Source organism: Ceratina calcarata, unplaced genomic scaffold (assembly GCF_001652005.2).
Source record: "Ceratina calcarata isolate Rehan_Ccalc_2016 unplaced genomic scaffold, ASM165200v1 scaffold351.2, whole genome shotgun sequence".
In the NCBI taxonomy this organism is placed as follows: Eukaryota; Metazoa; Arthropoda; class Insecta; order Hymenoptera; family Apidae; genus Ceratina; species Ceratina calcarata.
Window position 1 is genome coordinate 71,489 of NW_017158043.1, and position 26,105 is coordinate 97,593.

At 36.3% G+C, this 26,105-nt stretch overlaps 4 protein-coding genes and 1 long non-coding RNA gene across 18 annotated transcripts in view; 1 reads left to right on the top strand and 4 right to left on the bottom strand.

Moving 5' to 3' along the window:
• The window catches only part of sdk (sidekick cell adhesion molecule), a 33,607-nt gene extending 26,860 nt beyond the window's left edge, over positions 1 to 6,747 (bottom strand). For 4 of the 9 annotated variants that reach the window (XM_026813917.1, XM_026813916.1, XM_018025466.2 and 1 more), the window contains exon 1: positions 5,592 to 6,746. In XM_026813917.1, the coding sequence (XP_026669718.1) occupies positions 5,592 to 5,709 (118 nt within the window). In that variant the 5' untranslated portion in view covers positions 5,710 to 6,746. Of the gene's footprint in view, positions 1 to 5,591 lie in introns of all 9 variants that reach the window. The other 5 variants (XM_026813913.1, XM_026813915.1, XM_018025464.2 and 2 more) reach the window with 4 other exon arrangements.
• Positions 6,748 to 7,334: 587 nt separating this feature from the next.
• On the bottom strand, positions 7,335 to 8,456 carry LOC108625354 (40S ribosomal protein S15Aa). 2 transcript variants are annotated; one of them, XM_018025304.2, is made up of 4 exons: positions 8,347 to 8,456; positions 7,848 to 7,982; positions 7,558 to 7,723; positions 7,386 to 7,479 (listed from the first exon to the last, which is right to left on the bottom strand). In XM_018025304.2, the coding sequence occupies exons 2-4, from the start codon at positions 7,978 to 7,980 to the stop codon at positions 7,386 to 7,388; spliced, it is 393 nt and encodes a 130-aa protein (XP_017880793.1). In that variant the 5' UTR covers positions 7,981 to 7,982; positions 8,347 to 8,456. The 2 variants fall into 2 exon arrangements, with proteins under 2 accessions (XP_017880794.1, XP_017880793.1); XM_018025305.1 differs by lacking the exon at positions 8,347 to 8,456 and having other exon boundaries at positions 7,335 to 7,479; positions 7,848 to 7,980.
• A 417-nt stretch (positions 8,457 to 8,873) lies between these two features.
• Ubr3 (Ubr3 ubiquitin ligase) lies at positions 8,874 to 25,974 on the top strand. Of its 3 annotated transcripts, none has more exons than XM_018025396.2 (29): positions 8,874 to 9,435; positions 10,254 to 10,467; positions 10,546 to 10,674; positions 10,755 to 11,020; positions 11,107 to 11,351; positions 11,425 to 11,545; positions 11,631 to 11,810; positions 11,899 to 12,125; positions 12,204 to 12,359; positions 19,759 to 19,940; positions 20,031 to 20,170; positions 20,239 to 20,381; positions 20,452 to 20,621; positions 20,682 to 20,925; positions 21,004 to 21,163; positions 21,244 to 21,423; positions 21,727 to 21,867; positions 22,167 to 22,345; positions 22,425 to 22,839; positions 22,913 to 23,058; positions 23,132 to 23,278; positions 23,357 to 23,671; positions 23,761 to 23,971; positions 24,058 to 24,267; positions 24,346 to 24,629; positions 24,709 to 25,047; positions 25,117 to 25,245; positions 25,326 to 25,465; positions 25,550 to 25,974. In XM_018025396.2, the coding sequence occupies exons 1-29, from the start codon at positions 9,192 to 9,194 to the stop codon at positions 25,665 to 25,667; spliced, it is 5,775 nt and encodes a 1,924-aa protein (XP_017880885.1). In that variant the 5' UTR covers positions 8,874 to 9,191; the 3' UTR covers positions 25,668 to 25,974. The 3 variants fall into 3 exon arrangements, with proteins under 3 accessions (XP_017880885.1, XP_017880887.1, XP_017880886.1); XM_018025397.1 differs by having other exon boundaries at positions 9,192 to 9,435; positions 11,425 to 11,542; positions 25,550 to 25,667; XM_018025398.2 differs by lacking the exon at positions 21,727 to 21,867 and having other exon boundaries at positions 8,875 to 9,435.
• On the bottom strand, positions 12,473 to 19,229 carry orion (chemokine-like protein orion). Of its 3 annotated transcripts, none has more exons than XM_026813837.1 (9): positions 18,364 to 19,229; positions 18,090 to 18,197; positions 14,704 to 14,845; positions 14,493 to 14,633; positions 14,215 to 14,432; positions 13,917 to 14,137; positions 13,598 to 13,836; positions 13,407 to 13,536; positions 12,473 to 13,338 (listed from the first exon to the last, which is right to left on the bottom strand). In XM_026813837.1, the coding sequence occupies exons 1-9, from the start codon at positions 18,943 to 18,945 to the stop codon at positions 12,996 to 12,998; spliced, it is 2,124 nt and encodes a 707-aa protein (XP_026669638.1). In that variant the 5' UTR covers positions 18,946 to 19,229; the 3' UTR covers positions 12,473 to 12,995. The 3 variants fall into 3 exon arrangements, with proteins under 3 accessions (XP_026669638.1, XP_017880889.1, XP_017880888.1); XM_018025400.2 differs by lacking the exons at positions 18,090 to 18,197; positions 18,364 to 19,229 and adding exons at positions 15,007 to 15,628; positions 17,319 to 18,047; XM_018025399.2 differs by lacking the exon at positions 18,090 to 18,197 and having other exon boundaries at positions 18,364 to 18,945.
• Positions 16,590 to 17,155, bottom strand: LOC113464390 (uncharacterized). The gene is made up of 2 exons (XR_003389235.1): positions 17,062 to 17,155; positions 16,590 to 16,693 (listed from the first exon to the last, which is right to left on the bottom strand). It is a non-coding gene; the product is annotated as an uncharacterized LOC113464390 (long non-coding RNA).
• Positions 25,975 to 26,105: the final 131 nt, after the last annotated feature.

Genomic DNA, 26,105 nt, shown 5'->3' on the forward strand with positions numbered 1-26,105 from the left:
ATAGGAATTTATAATAACAAATTCAACATGCTAGCATTGTTTAAGTATATAGCCTATACATCCTTAACAGAATTTTCCTGTTTTCTGGGGCAAATACTTCATCTGCACTTCGAAAGACAAACGTTTACCGCTACGGCAACTTTTCTCATATCTTCGAGTTCGTACAGAACGTACGTGATGAGATTCTCTCGACTCTTTACAACTCGTTCTCCTTTTCAGAATTACTAGGGATCAAATTATAAATGCGAATGCTCTCACTGTACCTCGCAAAAAGTCGTTGATCAAGAATAATACATAACATATAATAAAGTAGCAATATTTCAATAAGTTTTTATCAAGAGAAATTCCTCCCTGAACGCGTGCGTACGAAAGGACAATCGGAAACACGAAACTTGAGAGAAAGAAGAAAAAGGTGTAACGCGCAGTGGGCGAATCATCCAGCTAAATGAAGAAAGATGACGGTAATGAGGATGATGCCGTGAAGAAGCGAGAGGAAGAAGTGGGGAAGACATCCGGTTGTCGGGCAGAAGCATTCAGACACGTATTCCTCTTCCTCGCGTGGTTTAGAGCGACGCGTTACACGTGGAAAAAGAGTATAAAGATTGTTCGCGTACGGTTGGACGAGAGCCACGGAACGAGCGTGTTCCGTCGATCTTCAAGACCTGAAACGAAACTGTTCGATGCGGCTACGATGGGAAGCGGTTAGCGCAATGAAAGAAGCGAGGCCAAAAGGGTGCAATTGTCGAGCAACGAACAGCCTTAGTAGACAGATAACGGCAATTTAACTATTATAAAACGCTCCTCTGTCTATCTGCTTACGTAGTCCGCTTCAATTGGAAAATAGAAATTGATAGATCTTGTTCTTACAATTACCTGAATATACTTCCATCAGAAGCATCGTGCAATAATTCATGTACTACTTCGTCAAAAGAATGGAATCGCCAAACTCTAAAGTCTGTTTTCTGAAGCAAAGTTTACCCACGCTGTTGAGAAAGTCTAACAATACAATGCCTGAGCCAAAGCAGCTATTATGCTTGTTCGTAAATTCTTAAGGTTGGTCAGGATTTCTTGGAATTTCGCAGAGTGGCTTGCAGGTATAAGAAAAATCTTCAAGAATATCGATACTACGCCCGTCCTTCGAGAAGTTTGAAACTGGAAACTCTATTCTACGAACAACTTTGACGTAGTAACGAATAGTATACTGAATTTCCTATTTCCTTCTTTCGTATTCAACGGTAGCTTACACCAATTTATCTTTGATAGAATTGCGTAAGGCTTGAGCAAGAATCGTGTGTCAGACGTATGAGTCAAAATCGTTTTGGAACTCGCGTGTCGAAATCATTTTATAACGCGTTTCGTAGCCATCGCTGACCGATGCCTAGCGGTGAAAAGGGGCAGACACTACCTGGTGAAGTGAATAGAGAGTATGCTGTACTCTATAGAAAATGGTAGAGTGGAACTGAGGCCAATGCGAAGGGAGAGCCGCTACTTTGAGGACCAGGTAAAGGCCCTTGTCCTCCATTGTGTCACGGTTTAAGCTGACGCTAGTGATAGATAGATACCTTCCCTGGCATTATGCTCCACCCATACCACCGAACCGATCACCTTTTATAAGGTACAGGTTACTACGAACGTGGCTACGACCTTTCGAACGATACGCGTATAAAGTTTTAACACAAATGAAATTATTAGCAATTCTATGGACTAATAGACTGCAGGTTTTTATGGAAACGTTTATGGCATCAATTTAAAAAGTAAGAATTCCTTTCAATATTTAATTTTTGATATTCCATATACTTTTGTAGATTGCTGTATATTTCATACACATTCAGTTTTTTATAAATGCATCATCTATAATCGATTTATTAAAAACTTATGTGTGAAAGATAAAAATGCAAATCCCAAATATTTAGTTTTTATCGATATTTATATAATGTATTTGTTAATATGGTGTATATGCAGTATATAAATATAAAATAGATGAATGTTGATCTGCAGTTTTGAAACAGCCTTATTGTGGCGACCGCAACGACCTGAGAAACATGAGAAATCCTCTCTTCCTGTTGATCCACCGAATGTGATACGATGCCATATTACACACAACCACCCTATTCTCCTTTCTCCCTCCCGGAGCCGTAATAATAATAATTTAAAATCATTGTTTCCCGTTCCACCCCTGCGGGGTGACGTCGCATAATTTCGCTCTTGTATCGGGGATCTCCGACGGGATCGTATGCACTGCGAAACCCGGAAGTCGTTAGTCGGTGGTGAATTTGCGAGGCGAACGTTTTCAGAGCGGAGTATGTAGATCGTTCGATAGCCTCGTAAGTAGTGAAACTGGTAATTACAATCGCGAGGTTGATGACGTTTTTAAATTTCTTTGATAGAAGAATTTAGGATACCCTAATTGCATTTGCATTTTTAATACATATTCATGGCACTGAATAGAAACTGTGTATTTTTACAAAATCGTTCCAGTGGAAAAGAAAGCAGAACGGGCAAGAAAAAACATAAGTTAAATGTATACGTTTTGCAAATGGAATTAGCACTGAGTCCTTACGAAACCCTTTAAAAACCGAGAGAGAAACAGATTTCTGTAATCCGCCTTTTTTCTTTCATTGCACTTGAACAATCGTTTAGCACGTGGTTTAAGCGGAGATTATTTTACCGGATTTGTTCGCCAATTTGTCTTTGCGCAAGAATACACGTGTATGTCCTTTACTTAGCTACATTACATCAACCATCGATCTAGGAACGCAAAAACAGCTTATCTTCCTCGAATACGAAACCCACATAGAATCTCCTATAGCTATATTTCTACGTATAGCTTTTCAATTCTTAATTCGGTAAACAGTTAGTTTTCCCTGCTTCTTAAGTTCGAGTTATCGCGTTCAACTAGTTCTGACCCTATGATAAGTTCTTTAAAGCATTGCAACAGAATTGTTATTTGGTACTTTGATAAACGGAAACACAGTAGTCTCGGGATATGTCAGGCCGTAAAGAGATACTTACGAGAAATTAAATCTGTGCACAGCAATCATAAACGACAACGTATTACAGTATAACTAAATAAGTTTACATGAAATACGAGAAGGCATGGTGACTAGAATAGGCTATTAAGTATGTATCACGATAACACATGCATCAATAACTTCGCTACCGAATGTTTTAAACAACATCGACGGAATTGGTAAACGTTTATGGAACCGCGATCAGTAAATAACTTCTGCAATGTAAGTGCAATAAGTACATGCATTTTCAGTGCTGAGATAAATTATAGGTAACTGCGAAGTATTTTTGCAAGTTTTTCCGCATTCCCAGTAGTCAGAAGTCAATCTATTATTATCCAACAAAGAGTGACGCTCCTGCATACATACTTGAGTAATTTAAGTATTCGACTCACGTTGACTGTACACGCTCCCTGTACCATTATACCATCGATAATTAGTATTAAAGCGCGTGCATCCATGTACATATCATCTTAATTGCATGCACAGCACCGATGCACGTGACCCGGGACTGGGACGTTCATATACGCATCGTTTAAACAGATTTAGGGTTGCCTTGCCCGAACGTATACCACAATCGAACGGCATAAACGATTACAATGAGCCCCTTTTCAATTTGTGGACCCTTTACATTTTTCTGTCCGGTTGGCACACCGCACGGTTTTGTGTAACGAGGACAGTCGGTCATTGATTAAATTTTCTTTGAACAACGCCAGTCATTGATACACCCATCCCGGTTGATAAGAGAAGATAAAGAACGAATTTGGGCAATTGGGCTGCTTCTATAGTACGTAGAAATTGTACAATTCTTCTCTCTTGTCTTTACAATAAACTACTGACAATATTTAGAACAACGACATAACTACCTTTTACTTATTGAATTATAAACGAATGAGATTTTCGTATTTGATCAACATTTTCATTGTCATCGAATATTACATTTTTACATTTGTGTCAATTCTATTGTATATGTTAACAATTAATTAAAGCGTAAAATGACAATAGAAACGGTTTGTGTACGGCGTCAATTAGAATACATAAAGCAGCAGATTCGAATTAAATCGAGGGTATAATCTGGATCGAATGTTTTATGTATCGGTGAACCGCAATCGCGGCACCTGCGTTAATTCACACGGAGATTAGTCGGTTTTTCAACGGCAACGTAACGGAGGGGTGAAATGAATAAGATAAAAATCCACAAAAATCTCTTGCCCCTTTCGTAAGGCGAGAGCGTAGGAGCCGCCCTAATTGAGATTTATTACGACGTTAATCCGACCAATTGTGCGAACGAAGTTAAACCGTTGACCTCTTCGTTGACGATCGGAAAGAACATCACGCAGCACGTGCCGTGGCGTCGCACGGTGTGTATATTGCGATAAATAATGTCGCCGCTGTATTATCCTAAGAAAATCTGCTCTAATTTCTCATTTGTTAAATACTGAACGAGCTTCATGCAGTGAATAAAAGTACACGAACGTTTGCGACCTAGTTTTGTTAAATTGTAGGTAAGAAAGAATGGTAATTTTATTGTATTATGCATTCTAAAATAATTAAAAATTTATTTCTTATTAATGTTTGCGGAAAGCATTCGTGCAACGGTAGGACACATGTGTAACCGTTTGGTTCGGGGCCATAAAAACAAGCATAAATCCATGGCAGCATTTGGCGGCTGTTTCACCGCATAAAGCAACTTATGGAGCCATTAACGTGCACCCACTTAATGTAACGCGTACAATCTGCCCTTGATACCATTCGTAATGAAGCGATGCTATGTCCTACTAAACGGTAGGAACGGTGACCTATCGATACCGTGGCAATAAATCATACGGCCACAGTTACCATCCCAATTGACCAACTATTTAGGCATGTGGCATTTCAAGCAGGTCTAAATTCTGTTTTCATAGATATATTATTGAATATTAAACTGAAAGGAGATCCTGCGTTTAACGTTCAAGATTTTTGTCAGTACAGTTTTACGACGACTCGAGTTATTAAATGCAGGCATACGTAGAAAAGTTTGCTCATTTTGGTATTCGATTACCACCCGTTTGTACGTACAATAAAAGCAGTTTGGCCAAGCGCCAAGGGAACATTGTTTGCGCTAGTCAGCAGTGTTCCCGATGTTTAAATTGCCGCGAATTAAGATTGATCCGTTTCAGAAAATTGTTCGACTCGGAGTTGGATCCGCATTGACCATTCATCATTGTCACGAATATTGTAACTCGCAACGGCGAGCGCGCGTATCCTGTTCTCGTGCCAGTTTCATGACAAAGCGAATACCGTTTGCACGCGTAATATAACGACAGCAATTACCAGAGCGTGATCTAAGCTCGCAAATTATTCATCGAAAGTTCCGTGCCAAATATTAATCTCGATAATCAGCCCATGTATCTATGTATATCTATGTATATCAAGCCGGAGTTTAAACGAAAAGCATGGAACGTCGCGAGCACAAATCCGATGATGTATATTAAATATTACACGACAGTATCACTACTGTCAACTGAAAGGAGCAATCGTTGATACTAGCAGTCGGAGATCGGAAAATACATAAATAAAGTGAAAATGAGCGGGAAAACTCACCACTGGCGCAGGCGCTTGCAACGATCCAGATGAAACAGACAGCGGCAACGAAAATCCTGGTCCTCGCGGTCAGAAAGGTTGAAAGGTTCGCGATTGCATTCCTCCACGGCATCTCCATGTTCCTCGGTAAAATTCTTGGCCGCTGTTGCCCGCTTCCACTCCCCTCGCACTTCACCACGGGAACCGACGTACAATTCCACGGTCAACTTACGCGAACGTGTACAAACAATTCCTGTACGATCTCCGCATTGTCGAGCTCACGTGGCGAATTCAGCCTCCAATTACGTTCTCTATCGGTAGACGTAACGGAAGAGCATTACGACGTACACCTGTGAGACAACATTCCTTTTACTTGCACTCGCAATCCCTCCACCTTTCTTGAAACCGACGGTTTCGAAGCATCCGCACCGTTTCCATCCGATTCACAGTGTATTTCGTCGTTCTTCCACCTTTTCTCCTCGCAAATTGGTCATTCAAGTCCCACAGATTTTCTCGCTAGATTCAGCGTTACGTGTCGTTGATTGCTTTCCTACGATTCATCGTCGTATTCCACATTTCCTTTCGAACTGTATGTATGCGCGTGAGGTGCGTTGAAGTTTTACGAAACGTACGTAGATTTTCTCAATTATGAAAAAACGAAATTATGCAAACCTACGGATGAAATTAAACCAGAATTTCCTCTAAATGATAGGAAGTATAATATGATTTTCTGTGACAATTATTATGTACATTGATTGCCAGACAAATAATTATGCATGTTTAAACGATGCATCAAAATTTAAACGTCAATATGAAAACCGTTTATTCGAAAGCCACTTCTTTTCGTACAATTGCACTGTACTTAAAGACTATACCTTTAATACGTTCTTCTATCTGATTATCCCTTCAGGTAAGTTTGAGGTAACGCAGCACGAAAACGGTCACATTCACCTGGTAACACCTGGCAACACCGTTGGATCTGTTAGATATTACTTTACACTTGTTCCTTCTCTTTTTATTCAAGGGAGTAACACAATCGATAATTTTCTATTCAGAAGACTTTAGTGGAAAATAAAAACCTGCACGACGCGACGCATCAACCGAACATGAACCGGACCGTCCCTGAGTTTCGTTCGAATTACAAAGTTTTGTTGACTGTCCGTGATCGGCTGCGGCTGCGTTCACAAGAAGCGTAAAGTTGAAATCGCTATCATGCGCATGCTTCAACTATCTTAGTGGTATTCGACCAATCAGCACGAGGATGCATTAACCAACCAGGGCCTTTGTATAAATCTTTTTATTTTTAAAAGAGCAAGTACTTTTTTATTAGAAACTTCTAAATGTTCCATTAATTTACAATCATTAGATGATTGAACAATAACATCATAAAATATACAGAGCTTTTGCCCTTAAACAGAGTGCGGAATTACCGAAAGCAGGAAAATAGTTGGGACTAGTTTCATCGACTTATTTACCTTTTATTAATAATATTGTAATGAATAATACTATATTTTTCGTATCATATCGTAATCAAACAACAGAAGCTTGGGAGTCAGTATGGAAGGAGTATACATCTTTGAACGAATGGAAGTATGTCTGATGAAATAGATTATGCAGAAAATTTATATAATTTTCCTCTAAGAACATGTACAAAAATAAAATATATAATGAAACATGGGTGACGGTATAAAAATTATCATAGACAAAAACATATGTCTATGTCATTCTGTTCATACAGACATAATTCCATCACTTTTTAATATATATAAGAAAATATATGTTTCTATTAAGAAATTTTTATTGAATTAAATAACATTAAAAGAAAAAGCCAAGTATTTTTCCTCCAAGATGTTTCCTTCTTGCCTCTTCATGATCCATAATACCACCACTTGTAGTTAAAACTACATATCTGTAATATAGATCACAATTATATGTAATAACAATAGCATATCATTAATTATAGATCATGCGTATTAAAAGCACATACCCGAACTGTCTTGATGGTAACAGGTTGTTTGTCCATTTTTCGATGTCATTGATTGGGACATCGAATCTGGGTGAAATTACCCCACATTTGTTCAACCTCCCGCTAAGGTTCACGACGACCTTGCCGCTGCGATGATCGTCAACTATTTCAAATTCGCCGATGTAGCCTATAAATCGACGAAGTTGAAGAATATAAAAAATTTGATTATACCACGAAACTTTATGTTAGGAATTTCTTTTAAAAATCTGGTTTATATTGCATATGTAAGTGAATAAATATGTTTTTTTTACCTTTTCTCATCATGACCGTCAGAAATTTGATGATGACTTTGGAGCAAGGCCTCAACAGGACCTGTCTTTTTCCACGTTTTTCAGCATTGTTAATAGATTTTAAGGCATCACTGAGCACGTTCATACGAACCATGTCTGAAACAAGGAAGAATTAATTACTGTATGATTGCACAGCATCTTGATCATCAATTTACCTTGTTGTAATGTCACTAAATCTTAACCTATAAGTTCAAATAATGCAATTCTACTTCTACAACTGATAAAGTTATCAATCATAAATTATAAGCAATAAACAATTTTCAAACATGCACTTTAAATCTAATAAACAAACTAACTACTGTGTAACAACTGTAAATAAAATTGTAAATACTGATGCTACTTCACTTTCTCATTCTTCCTACATTACACATAAAATATCATTTTACATAGATTGCTTAGTAAAACTGAAATTTAATTTATAATAAAATTCCATTGGATGTTTCTTAGAAAACGAGATTACCTGCGATTTACAATTTTGTTTATCACAGCAACGTAGACGCTCGATTAGCCGAACGAAAATGGACGAAAAAGAGGTTTGGAAGAGAGAAGAGAAGTTGTCGACAATTGTAAATCAGGACTACCACCATACTAACCATGAATATTTGCTTACAATGTTGATTGGTTAACGTTCTGCACATTTTAAACGATAGTTCAACAATAGTTAGATAATAATTCTCATTTCATGAGAATTAATTAATAATAAGATTTATATAAAATCTAATAATCATCGTAAATAAGAAAAATTCAAAATCACACCATTTTTTTGTGAAGTACCGTAATAAATGCAACACGAATTGTATTCGCTTATTCGCTCGTTAGATAAATTTGTCCAAAGAACGTTATGTGATTGGATCACGAGTAAAATGACTTAAATAAAATATAATGTCCCCTTATTTAATTTTCCATAAATTATTTTACACGTTGTGTTTCTACCTCACGAAAGGGAACAAACTGTGCAAAACTGTGCAATAGATATCTCGTCACAAGAAAGATCGTTTTGGCTCATCCGTGGTTCTGATGAAATCCGTTGATTGAAAGACGAAATCGGTCGCTGAATAATCCGTCGATAAGATAGACAAATTCTTGATTACACGGAGGAAGACGTACCGTAGAAGAATATAAGCTGTGGTCAATTGATCGAACGATTGGTGATCGAGTGCTTTTGCTGTTCGGTATAAATTTGGATGTGTGTTGTACCAGCGACGATGTCAAAAATCGTATCTTGCGGGTTTGCTAGGCATATACCGTAACATCAGTCAAAATCGAAGTCACTGGTATCCGCTGTGCGAGGTCAACGTTTTCACGATGTTTTCGGTATCCAGTCTTTGTACTCAAGTGTTAATAAACAACCGCATACGTAATGTGGCTGCTGATGTTCATGCAGAATGTAGCAATTCAGCCCACGAGGGTGGCTGTCCACCATCCCTTGCTAATATGTTGGATGAAATATTGAATCCTAACTCAAAAACTATTGATGATAGAGAAACCATCAATTGGTGTAAATGGCTGATAGCTGGTGGTGATTCACCAGAGGATTTTGCCAAAACAGGTATTTTACACATCCTCTTTCATTCAATTACATGCTTAAAATGTTTTACTATTACTTCAGTTCAATATAATTCATTATATATATGACCTAATTGTTGCTAGTGCTTCGCTACATTGTAACGATCACAGCCTACACAAATCCTGTTGTACCTCTCAACAATATGTTTAATATTCCTGCATTCGTTGCAAAATGTGTAATATTATGATTTTATTAAGTATATGACTATATTGTATATTGTCCTTCGAACATATTCCAAGAATTTGTTACTATGTCAAACGTAGTGTAACACTACGTATTGTTGAAAATGATGTTGAATTTGCATATCTGAATTATTAGGAAAGTAGTATAAAAGGAATAAATATTGAGACAAGGAGAATTTGAGAGATTTACAGATATTACGAGACACTTGTTGATTATCATTTGACGATGTCACATGATTTATTCTGCTGTGAACATTATTTTAAAATCTTTGATATAAGTATAATGTAATTTGCGTTTTTGGCATCAGTAAGATTTCCAATAAACATATGTTCATTTATGATAGTATACGTACAGTACGTACACGTATTATACATAACGTCTTAACATAGAAGAGAGTAAACTAGTAGAATTCAGTATATAACTTCAAAATGAAGACAAAGAAATCTTGGAACAATAAGAACAACGTTTATTTATTTGTATTAAACTTTTTGGAAGGTAAACAATAACATACTAGTATATAATATATTCCTTTCATTGTACTTTTCATTGTATATTAAAGTACATGTAGCGTGTTAAGAAAAATTTCTACTTAAACTAAATACTTGTACATATTTCAGTGACAATGTATGATAGTGCAACAACTTGTGGACTGGTTTGGACACCGAATTTTGTAGCATATCGCTGTCGTACATGCGGTATATCACCATGTATGTCTTTATGTACGGAATGTTTTAAAAAGGGCAATCACTATGGTCATGATTTTAACATGTTTCTGAGTCAAGCCGGAGGTGCATGTGATTGTGGTGATGCATCTGTTATGAAAGAATCAGGGTAAGTATTTCGTCAACTGATGAGGATAAAAATGATTTAAACCGCTTATTTAAGATTGTATTCTTTATGTTTCCACAGATTTTGTGATAGACATGGTCCGAAAGCAGCTGTTGATAAATCAGCTGCTCCTTCGGATTTAATGTGTGTGGCAGAAGCAATGATGCCTCGAATAATTCTTCGCCTCATACAATATTTACGTGAAAATTGGTATGTTTTACTGCTAGTAGATATTCGTTAATTGCTGAAACAGTAATAGATAGGTATAACATGTATTTTGTTTGTTACAGTACTGTGGGTCCACGGAATTATGGAACTATAATCCAAGATGCGGATGAATATTTAACAATGCTTATTGACTTCAACAAAATGGGCGCACTAATGAGGCACGTTATGACATCAGCTCTCACAAGTCCGCAAAAGTACAAAAATCTTATGGATCCTTCCAAACCGACTGAACAGCCAGGATATCACACCTATTGCCATGATAGCAATGAAATATATCAAAATGCAGTATGGCGTTTACGAAATCCGGAACCACCTGATGAGTATAAGGGTAAACTTCTTTCCAGTTGCAGAGTTATAATGAAACATACATTTAATAAACATATGATATATACATGTATTTAATTGAAATTCCAGAATGTGCATCATTACAAGAACACTTGCAGCATACTACTTTCCTGGAAGAATTAATGTTTTGGACAGTGGTTTATCAGTTTCCACAAAAGTTGGTCTGTCTGCTGCTAAACATGTTACCAGATCCAGATTACAAAGAAGCACTTACTCGTGCATTTGTATTACATTATAGTAGAGTTTCGAGGATGCTTGAAGGTTCAACAGACCCTGACACCTTGAGCAACAAAGTGGTCCATGTTAGTGTGCAGGTAAGTGCCCAGTAATTAGCGATATTCTATTTATAAGAAGGATTATTTTACAGCATTAACTGTTATATTTCAGCTATTCAGTAATCAAAGTCTGGCACTGAAGATGGTGGACGAATTGAAGCTATTGCACGTGATGGTGATAGCTTTAAAATACATGATGAGCAAGATTTTGATTCAGAACACTTTACACGGTATTTTGTATTTATACTAGTATTTATTCGAATCAGTTCGAACTCGTTAAAAATATTTGAAATAATAATATTATCTTTGCTATTTTAGATCCTGATAAAAATTTTCATTATGTAGTGGACTGTGAACGACAAGTGATGAAAGAACATTGTTATTGGCCTATCGTGTCGGATCTAAATAACGTGCTTTCACATAAACCTATAGCTGTTCGATTCATGAACGACAATACACTTTTAGAAATGTGGTTCGATTTCTTATCTATGTTTCAAGGTACTTTTTAACTTCTACAAAAAATATAATCAATCAGGTTTACTGTCTACGAAAACATTTTCAAAATGGATCATCGTGCTTGTTTCAGGAATGAATGTGAATCAGCGGGAATTGAATCAACACGTTCAATACGAGTCTAACACATATTATGCAGCGTTCAGTGCTGAATTAGAAGCCAGTGCGTACCCAATGTGGGCCCTGGTTTCTCATTTACATGGCCCCGAGAGTGTGCACCTTACTCGGAAAGTCCTATCGGTTTGTCTTACCGCACTCCAGGATTGGTTGGACGCTATAAATTTTACTGATCCAAATGTGGTGAGCATGCAATGCCTGTATTATAAATTATACGTATACATATATAACAATAACGCTATAATGTTATTTTTGTTACAGAGTGACAGTTTCCAAGTGTCGTTCCATCTTCCGTTACATCGATACTTCGCTGTGTTTTTGTGTCAAGCTATACGCCAACAAGGAGCTACACTCAATGATTTATTGCCTCCTACGGACATGTTACACCTGTTGATGATGCATCCTCTGCGAGTTCAGGTAAGTCTTTTTACTTATTCAATTATTCGTGTACCGTTATGCTACGGTTCTTAGTTTCATTCATATGATTATTTGAGGGTGTATATACTATAAAAAGATAACATCTTTGTGAATTTACATTCTCGGTGTAAATATTCGCTTTATTTTTCATGTACATTCATGTATCTTTTTTATCTTTATTTTAAACTTGAGTAATAATAGATCACAGGGTTTTAAAATATCAAGATGGCAATATAAAAGAATATTCGAGTTATAAACAATATTAGCTTGTTTGGAACTAACAGCATAATAACGCGGCAACGTACAGATTTTCTCTAGTTAAAGATTAATACCGGAAGTTTAATAAGAATTGAAATTGAAGATAGTGTACAAAGGTGTAAAAGGGAATATTATTCTTTGTATCGTAATTTAAAACACGTTTACATAAATGCTAAGATGGCACGGATAATAATCATGTGACAGAAATTTGGTTTTAGAGAAAGTTACGTGACATTATTAATCACTCAATTATTCGAATTATAATTAAACTTACATTCTAAATTACTGAAATGTGCATGAAAATAGATTCGAAATACAAAAAGAATATTTGATTAACTGAACTATACACTAATAAAATTAGTGATGAACAATTTACATTCATACTGTTATCATATCATGTAAATTATCAACAATGGAAGATTCTGCATTGGTATTTAAATCAACCTTCAGGTGGGGGCTAAAATCGTATGTAATCAATCTTAATGCAACGAATCCTCCCGATCCTGATCGGCCTTTATGAAAAACGCCAGCACCTGCGATCGGAATCGGTGGGTTTGATTCTACCGGTTGAATGTCGAGGAATGGTATTGTATTTTGTGCTGCATCAGTTTTTCGATCGCTGGGCGCAAAATTTAGGTATTGATGTTCCGACTTCGAATCCGGTAATGTCATAAGCGGTGCTCGAGTTGGTATATCAGGATTGTCTAACTTCAATTCCGATCTGTGAACAAAAAATTGTTATATTTATAAGTATTCCGAAAGATATCACATCATATTGAAGGGTTTTACCTTTCGGTTTTATCGTGACTGATCCAGAAACTTCTCTCCAATGGTCGTGTCAGTTTTCCAGTTGTGAAATTGAAATGCGTCATTCTTGCTTCTAAATTTAATCGCGCACCAATCACTCGAAATTTGACACCTGAAAAATGTACGTCGTAAGTATGAGATTTAGATAAAGAAGTAGGTATTGTATTATGTACCTGTCAATAGATAATTTTGATCGAGACTTAAATCATCTAGATCCAAGCCTCGTTTCTCCCATGACAGAGTGTGATAGTCTACTCCATTAGTTACATTATTATCTAATATATGAAATTCTTCGATCGGTTTCCATTCAACAGTGGCCCTATTGATAGTTCCATGTGGCATCAGTTCACCTTCCTGTATTTGAATATGTATTATTTTATTCACTTTCTTAAACCGGATACCTGTTATGACTCTGCAACAAATTGACTCGTTATTCATCAAATTAATAATAGCGGATTGTGAAATCATTTTTTAATGAAATGAATTGTTTACTTGTTGTTCGCTACGTCAGATACAACTTTTCGCAAGCTGAAGTATCTGTCAGAATTAATGTTACTATCATCGCAGTAACAGAAACAGTAACTGCAGTGCCAGAACAACCAACGCCACCAGCTATCGACTTTTGTTATAGGCTTACTGCAAGTACCCTTTTGCCCCATTAACCGACCACTTTCATATTCTATGTACTCGTACCTCCGATCGCTGTTCTTTGCCTGAGATTCATTTTATGAATTTATTATGTACTCGTTACATCGTTTTAAAGTAATAATAACTAAAACATTTACGTTACCGAAGGGCAAATCCACATATCGGAATCGACGTATTCGCACTTTAACACTCTACCATTGCATTTGCGTTGCTGAGAGCAAAATTGATCTTTATAACAGCCATAAACTTTCGTGTACTCGTAATAGGCACAATTTTCTCTGCACGTTGCATCTGCATTTAAATCCACCTCATTTACGATATATCCTTGGAACAATTGTCGTAACGTCGTATAAGTTTCATCTGAAACAACAAGTTCAATTGTAAGGTTGCGCGAAATCTTGCAACATCTTCGAAACGAACCTAATTTATGTTTTCTCGCGTCGCATCTCCAAAGTTGTCGTGGAGCAAAGGCCATGGCCGTTTTTACAGCTCGCAAAGTTTCCATCGTTCTTTTCTCGTACTGCTGCTTCACTATATTCATTTCCTCGGTGAAATTACTACCTGTTCATCAGAATTAGGATATATTACTCAAAATTTCTCTCAATCTATAGAAGTCTGAATATGTTTGTACCTGGATTATACAGTCGTAGCATTTTATAAGAAAATTGGATCATGCTGTAACCTTTGATCTCTGTCAAAGTTACTGTTGTATATAAATTATACAGCAATTGTTGAAGCGACTGCTTCTCATTGCAAATCTGCGAGGAAGCTTCCTGGAAAAACGGTAAAGAAACAGAGTCAAGCTTTGCTAAACACTATTCTACGCGACAGGGCTATTTAATTTCCTGCGTTTAAACAGTTGATCATTAAAGAGAAAGGTTTGTCAATTTGATCAAATCGCAAATTTCCTACGATCGATTGTTTCTTAATCTACCTGATAAGCCGACACGAACAATTTTTCCTGCACTATTAAATTGCTGATGCGCTCCAATGTTCGCACGATCGACGCGTTTGGATCATGCAGAATGATATTTAAGAAATCATTCAGTTTTGATAATTCAAGAGGAGCGTTTCCAGTGATGATTTCCCTTTGCATTAACCGAAACACACGATACAAGCCATCGACTGCTTTTAGCTCGCTCTCGGTTCGAGCCCACAGCCAAATGGAGCTCAATGCATTCAAATTCTCGTACCCGTTACTCGAGTAATTGCTCTCTAACTCGTCACCGAAATTTTTGAAGCTTTTTATCAGCCACATATATTTCTCCTGCTCGCGACCTTCGAACACGTTCAGCCTCGGATCAAACAAGTCTCTTTCCAATGATTTCTCTAATCTCAGTAGTTCGTTTCGTATTTGATCGATTACAGTAGTGTCGTAGTTTATTCCTGTTGCACCCCATATCATGCAAAGGAACAACAGGCATGCAACGGTGTAAACTCTTCTCATCTTTTCGTACTTGGTATTACTTTGATCGTCCTTTGTTCTTTACAAGTAATTAGTTTGTATAGATGGATGCACAAAACTCCTATATATAATCCATTACGATGTGTAGAACCTGTATGGAGATACGTAGGATTGAAGTTCGCACTATTTATTTGTTCTTCTTCCCCTCTTTGTCTCTGGTTTCAATTTACGATTGTACGATAAGTGAAATATTTTAGTCGCATCAATTTTGTGTACGTTCTTAATTATTGATTATGCGATCGGGTAACTGTTATCGACTTCCGTATTGTAGATGAATGCAACCGTTCAGCAACGTAATCTTTACTTTGTCTAATTTCTTTTTAGTATGAATTGATTTTAGTTAAATTATTAAGTATTCGTTCTGATTAGATTTTATTCGTGGAACGCATAATATACAATTTGCAGTATCCTAAAAAAAGAACGCTAAATTAGCTAATATAGCAACTTTGAAATATCTGAAGACAAAAATGTGAACATATTTGTAGTAACATATCATAGTGTTTGCTTGCTTGTGTAAGCAAATGCATGGATAGCTTACTAACACGCAAATCATAGTTGATGGTAAGGGTCGGATGTGCTGATTGCATTAAAAACTCGATACGTCAGTAGTTAAATTGAAGTGATATCGCGGCCTGTACTGTGTACTTCGTAGAAAAATTGCGAACGCTGCATGTAATTTGCAAATGTTACGTTCAACATTACGGAGATTCGTTCTCGATTGATGATACCCCTTTTTTCCTTCAACGGGTCACGTTTAATTCGTTCAAACGTGAGTCACGTTTCACATGTAATTATTAGTACTTCCGGCAATTTGAGAGTTTTCAACGACTATCGATATTTTAGATGATCTTCCTTTCTATCCCGTTACAAGTTTCTCATGTTGTTTTTCAAAAAGATATACAATTTTAAAAAATGTTTTCGTTAAGAGCTATCTGAGAATAATGTAGCAAGGTCAGGGTTCAGAAATGATGCAGCGAAGATAGGACGAAGTTTGCAAATATGAGTCAAGGAGTAAGTCAAAGGAAGAGAAAAAGAGAAGTCATAGGCTGATGAATTTTGGTATAGATATACTAACTTAAATATTAGATATCGTTGGTATACAACAATTAATGTAAGCTTTGAATCATCATACATCAAGTAATTCTGCTGTAGCGTTCTAGAAACATAAATTAATTATGTAACAATTTCAATTGTATACATGTATATATTTATGACTAACACCGAGCAATTCTTTTACAAGTCTTAGGAGCAGTATTTCCTAGGGTTTCATCGTACTTATGACCCTCTTATCATACGCAAATGAACTATATTATAATCTATTTAAAAAAAGATCGGATTACTACTAAATATTCGCACTTACATTTTTAGTTATGCGTTCTACGTACAAAATTTAATCTCGAACGAACGTAACTACTAAAATCTTTTAAGTGTTAGGAACATATATTTCTGTTTGTATACAACTGGAATACGATGTACGTAAGAAAACAACGATGTGAGAAACTTGAAGAGAGCACTTACTGTTACCTCGCAATATCTTAGAACGTGTCCTCTAAATTCTTTGTTTCACCTGGCTCGCACAATATGCATAACGAGAATTCAAAGACAAATTCCAGTCCTTATTTCTGCAACGGCAGCGACTGGTAACGAATGGAAAGTATTTCACAGTTATACAGGTCGTGAAAAGTTGGCACGTTTATTAACCGAAGCGTTTCACAAATAATATGCGAAAATTGAAACCTGAGAGACGAAATCTGTTCGCATCCGAAATTTTTTCAATATACCCTGACTGAATGTCCCGTCCGAAAGCTCTTTTAAGACGTTCACGATGCACTATATTGCATTGCCATTCACTTGATTATTATTTCGTAGAAGATTAATTATGTTTATGTGAGATGCGTGGTATACGATAAAACCTTCGCCAGCTTGGGCTCCACTGACACTGAGAATTTCACGTTACTCCCGTCATTTCATTCTCTCGCTCCTCAATTCCTCCCCTCTACAAGCTGAGATCGTACGAGCTTAAATGGTATTTGACAGCACTGCGCATGCCTCTCTTTATTCTCTTGCTCTCTTTGTGGTTAAGCTGTTTACACAAAGTGCATTGTCGCACCACAGAGAAATGTGCATACTTCTTTTGTATCTTGTTAATTAAATTAAGATTCCTGAATTCATGAAGTGAAACAGAAATATTTTCATTCTGTGTATAGATGCCGTGTGTCCACTTTCAGTCTTCATAATAAAATTTTTTAAATTATCACAACTTACGAGTTTTTTAAATTTGTTCGCATGGCTGTTCTAAGTAAGATTTGATTCCTTGATAGGTGTACTTTATATAAAGGATAAAAGATGTTAGATATAACTTATATAAGAATTTGACACATAGATAACGAAATATTGAAGTATTTTATGAATTCTCGTCTTGGTAAGCTTCCTGTATTTTTAAAGGATTCTTTCGAAACAAATGGTTGTCATTTGAAATATTATGCATAATTACTATCTGAATGTACAAGCTTCATCTTTTCATAAAGAACTCGTGACTAAACTGCACCTACATTCTTATCTAGTGTGCGACTGGGATAAGTGTAATTGTCGGATGTCAGTTGATTGCTGATATTCTCCCTCGTGTAATATCTGTGGCATAGCCAGAGATTGTACTTCATCTGTGTGTTACCAGAATAATTTGCATGTAGGAACGATTAGACATTGCAAATTCAATGTTTAGCAGAAAATATGTGAAGAGAATTTCCAATTGCTTTATCCTTTAGAAAGTTTCATTACCGAAACTAATTCTTCTTATAGCAATATAAAATAATGTATATAACTTACTTGCATTTCATTCGCCAATAATATTAGAATACTCTTGCTAAAAGCTTCATCAGATGGAGGGACAAATAATCGGTGCATGGTTTTCAAAATGTCAGGGAGAGCACCCGTTCTAGAGGAGACACACGTTCTCGCGAAGTCTTCCAATGTATATTTCTCATATCTTTGAGGCGCCTTCGAATATAACACGAACACGGTGTACAAATCATTAATTTGTGCGACAAATTCATCGACTGCGCGTAATTTCTGATCGAGCTTTTCATGTAACGGTAGTTCGGTTAAAAGTTTCGCCATGATAGTATCGAGTTTTATATCAATTTGTTGTTGAAACGTATCGATCCTTTGTGATACTCTTGATATACGATTCTTCAGTTCTTTTTCCATTCGACGTATGAATGGCCAGCTGTCATATTCGGAATCGTTTGGACGAACCAATTCCCATGCTTGAAAAGCGTTCAGTATCACCTCATGGCCGAATTTAACTAATTCTGATATATCAATTAAACCGATTTCAATACCGTTTGTAAACTGACCGAAACTTGATAACAAACAAATAAAGACAATTCCCGAGCTAATTATGGCCATTTTTCATTCGTGCAGTGAAAGGAAATTTAAATGTATGATAAATAGGCACAAATATCACAGCACTGATCCAATTTTATTCTTCTTTCTTCTCTCATCGATCGACCTCCATCGTATCATGAGTTTCGAAGCTAAGTACGAGGATTATAGTTCACGGTAATCAAATATTTGTACGAATATTTGAAGAATTAATCACACCTCGGAATGAGCATCAGTTCTTCCGAAACTACAGAAATGTCTCCCTGTTGTTCATTGAATGTGGGATTCAGGATCGTTGCGAACTGACAACACAGCGTTGGTGATGCTATCCAGCCACGGGATTGGTCGACCAAGTGGAAATGTACCCCTCTTCTACCGAATTGATCATTATATAGGAAATAATACTTTCACATTTAAAAGCATTCCGATATCCGAATGTTTTTTAATCAATATCATATTATTATGTGAATATCGTATCATTATTAATTATTAAACTGTAAAAATTTAGATTTGAACATTCTACGTATCCCTAAATATAAAAGAGCTGCTATTAAAACAGCAAATGTTTAAGGAATTAAAATTTTATACTTGGATATATTTGACATTACTTACATTTCGAGTAATTTTGACGAATGTTGACGTTAGAATAAAAATTACCATGTAGATACCGTTAGGTCTTCTACGCGTTATGCATGCGTTATGAGAAGAAGTAAATATTTCATCATACAAAATAAAATAGTACATAATACCTTGGGGAACAATTAATTCATTGGTTAAATCATTACATAAATAGCTCCTTATACCACAGTTATAGTAAGATAATTCATTTCTGTTTAGGTCGCCTTTTACGAAATCTTAAATGGATTGTGGATACGCAATGGCCTTCAGATAAAGGGTCAAATAATGACATATATACAGTGTAACTTTTGTAATTCGATGGTGGATGCAGATCTATATTTATTACAACTATGTGCTACGAAGTTGCAACCAGATGTTTTCCTAAAAACAATCATTGAAAAGTAATTTCCAATTCTCATTCAACATCCATTGAATTCATTTTGGTTGTATATTAAAATTGTTACTGATCATTATCTGTTCCATTTAATCAGGTTCCAGATAAAACAAGAGATGAGTCTTCGTTTATACAGAGCATCTCCAAATGAATACATGGATGGGGAACATGATACACTAATGTTAGAAAGCTTTCTAACATTCTTAGCTATATTAGTTAACGTTCGGACAAACTTAGGTAAGTTTCTCATATATTTCCATGAAATTACGAAATTACATACGTAACAAATATACTATTTCTTTCAGGTTTATCTGATCCTGAAATGTCCCGCTTAGAAATGGTCACCTTACTATCTATGGGAGACAAAACTCATAGCCAATTAATGGAATTAATGCCGGAACGTTGTGGTAGCACGCAAAATAGAGATTTTGAATCTGTATTAGCTGACGTACGTTTCGTACGTTATATTAGCAGTGCGTTATTTATCTTGTACTACAATTTCAATATTTGACTTACAGGTAGCAGTGTACAGGGCACCCAATCTTGAAGCCAGTGGAAATATGCAGCAAGGAATGTATGGTCCGAAACCGCGTTTAGTTTGGGAAGAATTGTTTGATCCTTTACACGTTCTGCTAAGAGCAGCGCAAAAGGGAGAGTTCCAGATGGCGATGGATCGTTTTACACAATAGTGGGTATAAGGAAATGTCTTGTATTGGATTCGTTGTATAAGTGTCAATTTATGTTTCAGTGTAAAACAGTCGGGAAGATTGAAATCTAGTGCAATTCCCTGGCCACCGTTTAGACATCCTGCACCCGTTGCATCCGCGTATGATGATCCACGAAACGTGTTAAGATCTAGAGTTTTTCACGCCATGATTTTAATAATTTTATATAAAGCTGTCTATGGACATAACATATCAGAACACATAATGGCATTAACTATTTATTTGTTAGAAATGGCTGTAGTTACTGCAGAACTACCTGATAAATCTGTAAGTATTTAATTGTAATAAAATTTTAACAGGTATTACTTTTGTATGAAGACAGTTAATTTTTATATTCGTTTTCAGATGAATCCTTTATGTCAGTATACTAGTGAACGACCAGCTCGTGTAATAAAAGACATGGATCTAGCTGGTTGGTATATTACAGATAATTTGTCAGATAATCTTAGGATGGTAATACCCGAAGTGTTGTTTGCTCAAGAGCCAGAATCGAGTGGTTCGGATAGTAAGTAAAATTATTATTACAATTGCATTATTCCTCGACGTATGTCACGATGTTCATTGCTTTAATTAAAATTATACTAGGTGAATTTGAATGGGAAATTCAGGGTGAATTGACTGAAGTTGGAACTTCGCTCATGATAAATGATGCGACAGAGAATTCTTTAGAAGTTTTAGCTCTTCCATCCTTAGAGACAATTAGTAATGATACTGGTTTACAAATTGCTATGAATGCTTCTTTACCTGCTTTACCTCAACCAAACGGTAAGCTATTCTCTTTTTTATCGTTCAGGTGCTCATTGTATAAAGCATATCATTAAGAATTTTTATAGAAATATTCACACTAGTAAATTTCATTAACGTTCGTACCTTTATAAGTTCTTCATATCAGACCTAGTATGTTTCCATTTGTTTTAACATAAACTAAAATGTTAATTACACACGGTAGTTACGTATGCATAAGATTTTCAGTAGATTTAATTGTAAGATCGTTGTTTCAGTAATAGAATACTATTATTACGTGATACTATAATGATATTTTGCTTTATTTTCTTTACTATTTTGTAGACCAATTTGAAATAACTTTTCAAGTTACTTACTTATCAGAAGCTAATAATGAAGACGATTCAATAACACTACAAAGAGCTTTGCCATCATCCACTGAAGAATCCATGGCCCTTGCCCTTGAATCACCTCCTTTACCAAACAGTATGTTGTTCAAACTTTTCACCTTAACCATAGTTATATCCTTCTTACTGTTATGCAAATTATAATATCATAATAATATATACTGTGCTACCTTCCATAGTGTTAATATTAGTTTGAGAATATATCAATTCAAAGCAATTTATTTTCTGAGAAGAAAATATTGAGTTCCTTTAATTAACAGTAATAGTAGTTTAAAAGATTTTTAAATATATTTTGCTTATTATTGTTTCGTTAAAATAATATACATAAATTGATGAAATGTCATTCGCTTCTTTTTAATCCATATTATCTATGTATAGATATTGGTACTCAACCAGCATTACCGCCTGCCCCTCAGCGTCCTGCCGTAATGGCTGGCAACGAAATAGTTGTTGCCCCAAGTGTGTATTCGAGACTAAGTAATTCTAGAGTAACATCGACAGAGATCGTTCCATCCACGTCGAGTTCTCATAAGAACTTTAAGCGGAGAGAAACTCAGGTAACAATTTCTCCTATGTTCCCTACATTTCCATGATATTATCAAATAGTTGACGATGGATGAATTCTTATTTATCCAGAACGGATCGCAAGCCGTAAAAGTAGACGAGAGTATAATCACGTTATTATTGAAATTGCACTCAAAGTTGTCGGGCGTTCCGGACAGTTATAATCCCGAACAGGATGGAATGTCGGATACCGAAGCTAGTAGTAGCTCGACTACAGAACCATCGGAATCACGGATCGGCGATGGTCCATTCTTCGTCGCGCAACTACTCAATAAGATAGCGAATTTGGATCCGACATGTAAGGAAGCTATAAAGGACGCTAGGAACAAATTATGGCCAAGCATGCAAAAGAGTGAAGATAAGCAACGAGAGAAAGAAGATCGGGAGAGAGAGGAGAGACGAAGGCGGGCAAAGGAAAGGCAGCAAAAGCTAATGGCCGAGTTTGCCAACAAAAGAAAACAGTTCATGGAAAAAGCAATGGAAACAGGTATAGTAAACGTAATAAATATGTATTTTTTAAGATGAGATTTCCTTAAATAATAGAAGAAAACTTTGTTTAGACGAAGCAGGAGTATCTGGTATGGCTTGGGAGGAAAAAGATGATGCTACCAAATTGACTAGCAAAAAGGAATACGACTGTGTCATCTGCAGTCAAAGTAGTCCTAGTACAGAGAACAATCCTATAGGTCTTGTTGTATTATTTCAGGTAATATATTAAAATTAGGTTTTTGATCAAGACATTTCCTAAATTGTTTGGATAAAAAAAATTTGTTTTTCAGGAGACAAGTGTTATTGGCCATGAACGGCAGCAACCAGACAGAGTGGTTCTACCTACTTCTGACGATGATCCACCTATACCAAAGAGTGATACACGTGGTGCCCATTTCGATCGTAGAATAAATGCAATGAATCGTCATTTTGAAAGAGTGAATATCTCAATTCCATAGCTTGATATTATTGATCTTCGAAAATGGTTTATACATATTTTTATTTGGTTTTAATAGATTCCGTTGCTGCTGTCCGTTAATATAGGGTGGGAAAGTGGAGTGTATGTTCAAACGTGTGGACACCATTTACATTTGGAATGTTTGCTGCCATATGTAAAATCTCTCGGTCATCAGCAGAGAGACCTATCTCTTTCCGCAGAGAACGGTGAATATCTGTGTCCGCTTTGCCGGCAGTTAGCTAATTGTTTCCTTCCATTATCCCCGAAATTGGGAAAACGTGGGACTATCGTGCGATCTCCGTACGCACCTCTTTCCACTATAATTCCGGATATAAATAATCTATTGAAAGAGATTCTGAAAATGAAGTTCCCGGTAAGTCCATCGATAAATATCTCAATTTTTCTTCAACGAATTGTAAATGTTTCCTATGTCTATGGTCTATTTTCTTTCCTTTGTTACAGAGGAAAACGTTTCTGTCCGAAGCGATGCGCCAAGCCGTGCAAGACATGACAAGGTGCGCATACGTTAAAATTAGACAACCAAACTGTCGTTTTGTTAATATAACTTCCATCGCTCGAACTAATTTCGAGATTGAACTTGTCCAACGCGGTGGATCGTTATGTATCCCGCCACCTACTACCATACCATTGAGGCCAAAACGTGACTGTACTGGTAAGTTCCTTTCTTCTAGCATCGACGAAAGTTATAGATAATCATGGAAGATAGAAGATATTGGAATAATTATTTTTTTGTTCAAGTTGCACTTCTTGATGTATTGGCGTGGAACGCGCGGTTGTCCATGTTCTGGCCGGCACAGCACACATGGCAGCAATTGGCTGGGTTACCTCTTGAACCTGTTGTACCACTTGCCTTAGCGGCAGACGCGAGAGAAGTCCCACTTCTTCTCAAAGATCCAACTGCTCTTCTTATACAGTTTATACTTTTGCTTCCTCTACATTTAGATCACAGTGAGTACACGATCACTACACTTAATTTGTTCATATTATTTCACAGATTGTTATACATGAAATTTCAACGAATTTCAGCGTACTTCAACAGCGTAGTAAAAGTAATCTTTAACTTATTGTACTATCAAGTTATAGTACAAATAAGCTGTGGTTTCTCAGAAGCGGAAAGAAATTCATTTTTGAGAAGAGAATGTTCACGCGATTCTGAGCATGAACCTGTGACCTCGGAGACTATACTTAGCAGAATTATTGAATATTTCAATGACAGTCCACTTTACCATTTAGGACATGTTTTATACGATGCGTCCACATCATCGTGTACACCATACGCGAGAGACAAAATGCACAGTATCGAACAACAGGTACGTGTAGAACGTTTACACTTTGGCCATCTCATTTTTCAAGATAGTTTCTTGTACATTTAATTACGTATTGTTTCAGATACAATCGATGTGTTTACCGTTTTTACGAGTAGCCGCGTTACTTCGTTACCACTTGTACGAGGAGCCATTACCTATAATTAGGTTATCGCAGGCCGAATTCTCGAGATTAGTTTGTTATTTAGAATTAGTTACAGATTGGAAGACATTCAATTCGGCGATAGCCTTGAACTGGCAGGATAACGAAACCAGCGTGGCTGTACCTCGAATGTGGTGCGATCAATTTCTTGGTTTTGTAAGTCAAAACGACGCGGGTAGATGTTTAATTATGGAGCAGCACATATCCTGGCAGGTACCGAAGTTACTCGGTCTTCCAAGGGAATACGAGAAGATTTTCACGGTACGAATATACGCAATTACTTACATTATACATTTTTATTCAGATTTTATGAACGATCATTTCTTTCAGTATTACCACGGGCGGCAATGCCGTCAAGGTCACTCGATACCACAGGAAATCAGCATCTGTCTGTTGTGTGGTGCCATTGTTTGCCTTAAACAAACCCGCAAACAATGGAATGTATGCGAAGTTGTTCAAGTAAGTATCTGTTTTAATGTACATAAACGTATGTATAAACGTTCACGATGTAACAAAACGTGATGATTCGTTGTGTTCAGCATTCGATCGATTGCGGAGGCGGAACCGGTATATATCTAGTAGTAACGTCAACTTATATAGTTGTAATTCGAGGTCAACGAGTTTGTCTGTGGGGATCCTTGTATCTCGATGACTTCGAAGAAGAAGACAAAGATCTGAAGTATGAATAATTTATAATAATCACTGTTGACCAAGGTCTAACGTCGACGTACTTATCACTGTATCCGTTAATACCATGTTCCAGACGCGGTAAACCTTTGTACCTAAATCAAGATAGATACCAGTTGTTGGAGCAACAGTGGCTGGCACATAGGTTCGATCATACGAAGAAAACGTGGGTATGGCATCGTGATATACTGTAATTTACAATCGTTGTTTGTTAAAAACTGGTAATTCTGAGACAAGTCCAAGACTTTCGACAGATTTATTCCCGTATGCCTCGCCAAGAAATAACAGCGCTTTAAAGATTAACAGATTACTCTAATACTGATGATTATATTTATTAAGATGCAATGAGTAAGTAAACCTAATTATTGAATGAAAGTACTACAAAGGGAAAACGAAAACGAGGTGAGACCTAACGCTAATATTGTTTCAGTCACACAATATGCGAAAGATTATACCCGAAGAAATGTAATTTCAAATTAAAACATTGTACATTTTATTTAAGTATATACATATAAATTATGTCATTATATAACAAAAAAAGCACTTATTTAGTATGTAGTATTTGTACTTAAGAAAACTGTCGAATTTTTTAGTCGGAATTTCGATTATCCTAAAAATCAGATAAATTATGT

What these genes read in the sequence shown, in the direction of transcription:
- LOC108625354 (XM_018025305.1), bottom strand. Translation starts at nt 7,980, where the DNA reads ATGGTTCGTATGAACGTGCTCAGTGATGCCTTAAAATCTATTAACAAT. An exon ending in GACGGTCATGATGAGAAAAG is followed by an intron (nt 7,724 to 7,847) that starts GTAAAAAAAACA and finishes GTCGATTTATAG; the next exon opens with GCTACATCGGCGAATTTGAA. An exon ending in TTACCATCAAGACAGTTCGG is followed by an intron (nt 7,480 to 7,557) that starts GTATGTGCTTTT and finishes TCTATATTACAG; the next exon opens with ATATGTAGTTTTAACTACAA.
- Ubr3 (XM_018025396.2), top strand. Translation starts at nt 9,192, where the DNA reads ATGTTTTCGGTATCCAGTCTTTGTACTCAAGTGTTAATAAACAACCGC. An exon ending in ACCACCTGATGAGTATAAGG is followed by an intron (nt 11,021 to 11,106) that starts GTAAACTTCTTT and finishes TTGAAATTCCAG; the next exon opens with AATGTGCATCATTACAAGAA. An exon ending in TGCATCCTCTGCGAGTTCAG is followed by an intron (nt 12,360 to 19,758) that starts GTAAGTCTTTTT and finishes ATTTCTGTTTAG; the next exon opens with GTCGCCTTTTACGAAATCTT.
- orion (XM_026813837.1), bottom strand. Translation starts at nt 18,945, where the DNA reads ATGGCCATAATTAGCTCGGGAATTGTCTTTATTTGTTTGTTATCAAGT. An exon ending in GTCGCACACTAGATAAGAAT is followed by an intron (nt 14,846 to 18,089) that starts GTAGGTGCAGTT and finishes CCGTTTTTCCAG; the next exon opens with GAAGCTTCCTCGCAGATTTG. An exon ending in CGCGAGAAAACATAAATTAG is followed by an intron (nt 14,433 to 14,492) that starts GTTCGTTTCGAA and finishes TTGTTGTTTCAG; the next exon opens with ATGAAACTTATACGACGTTA.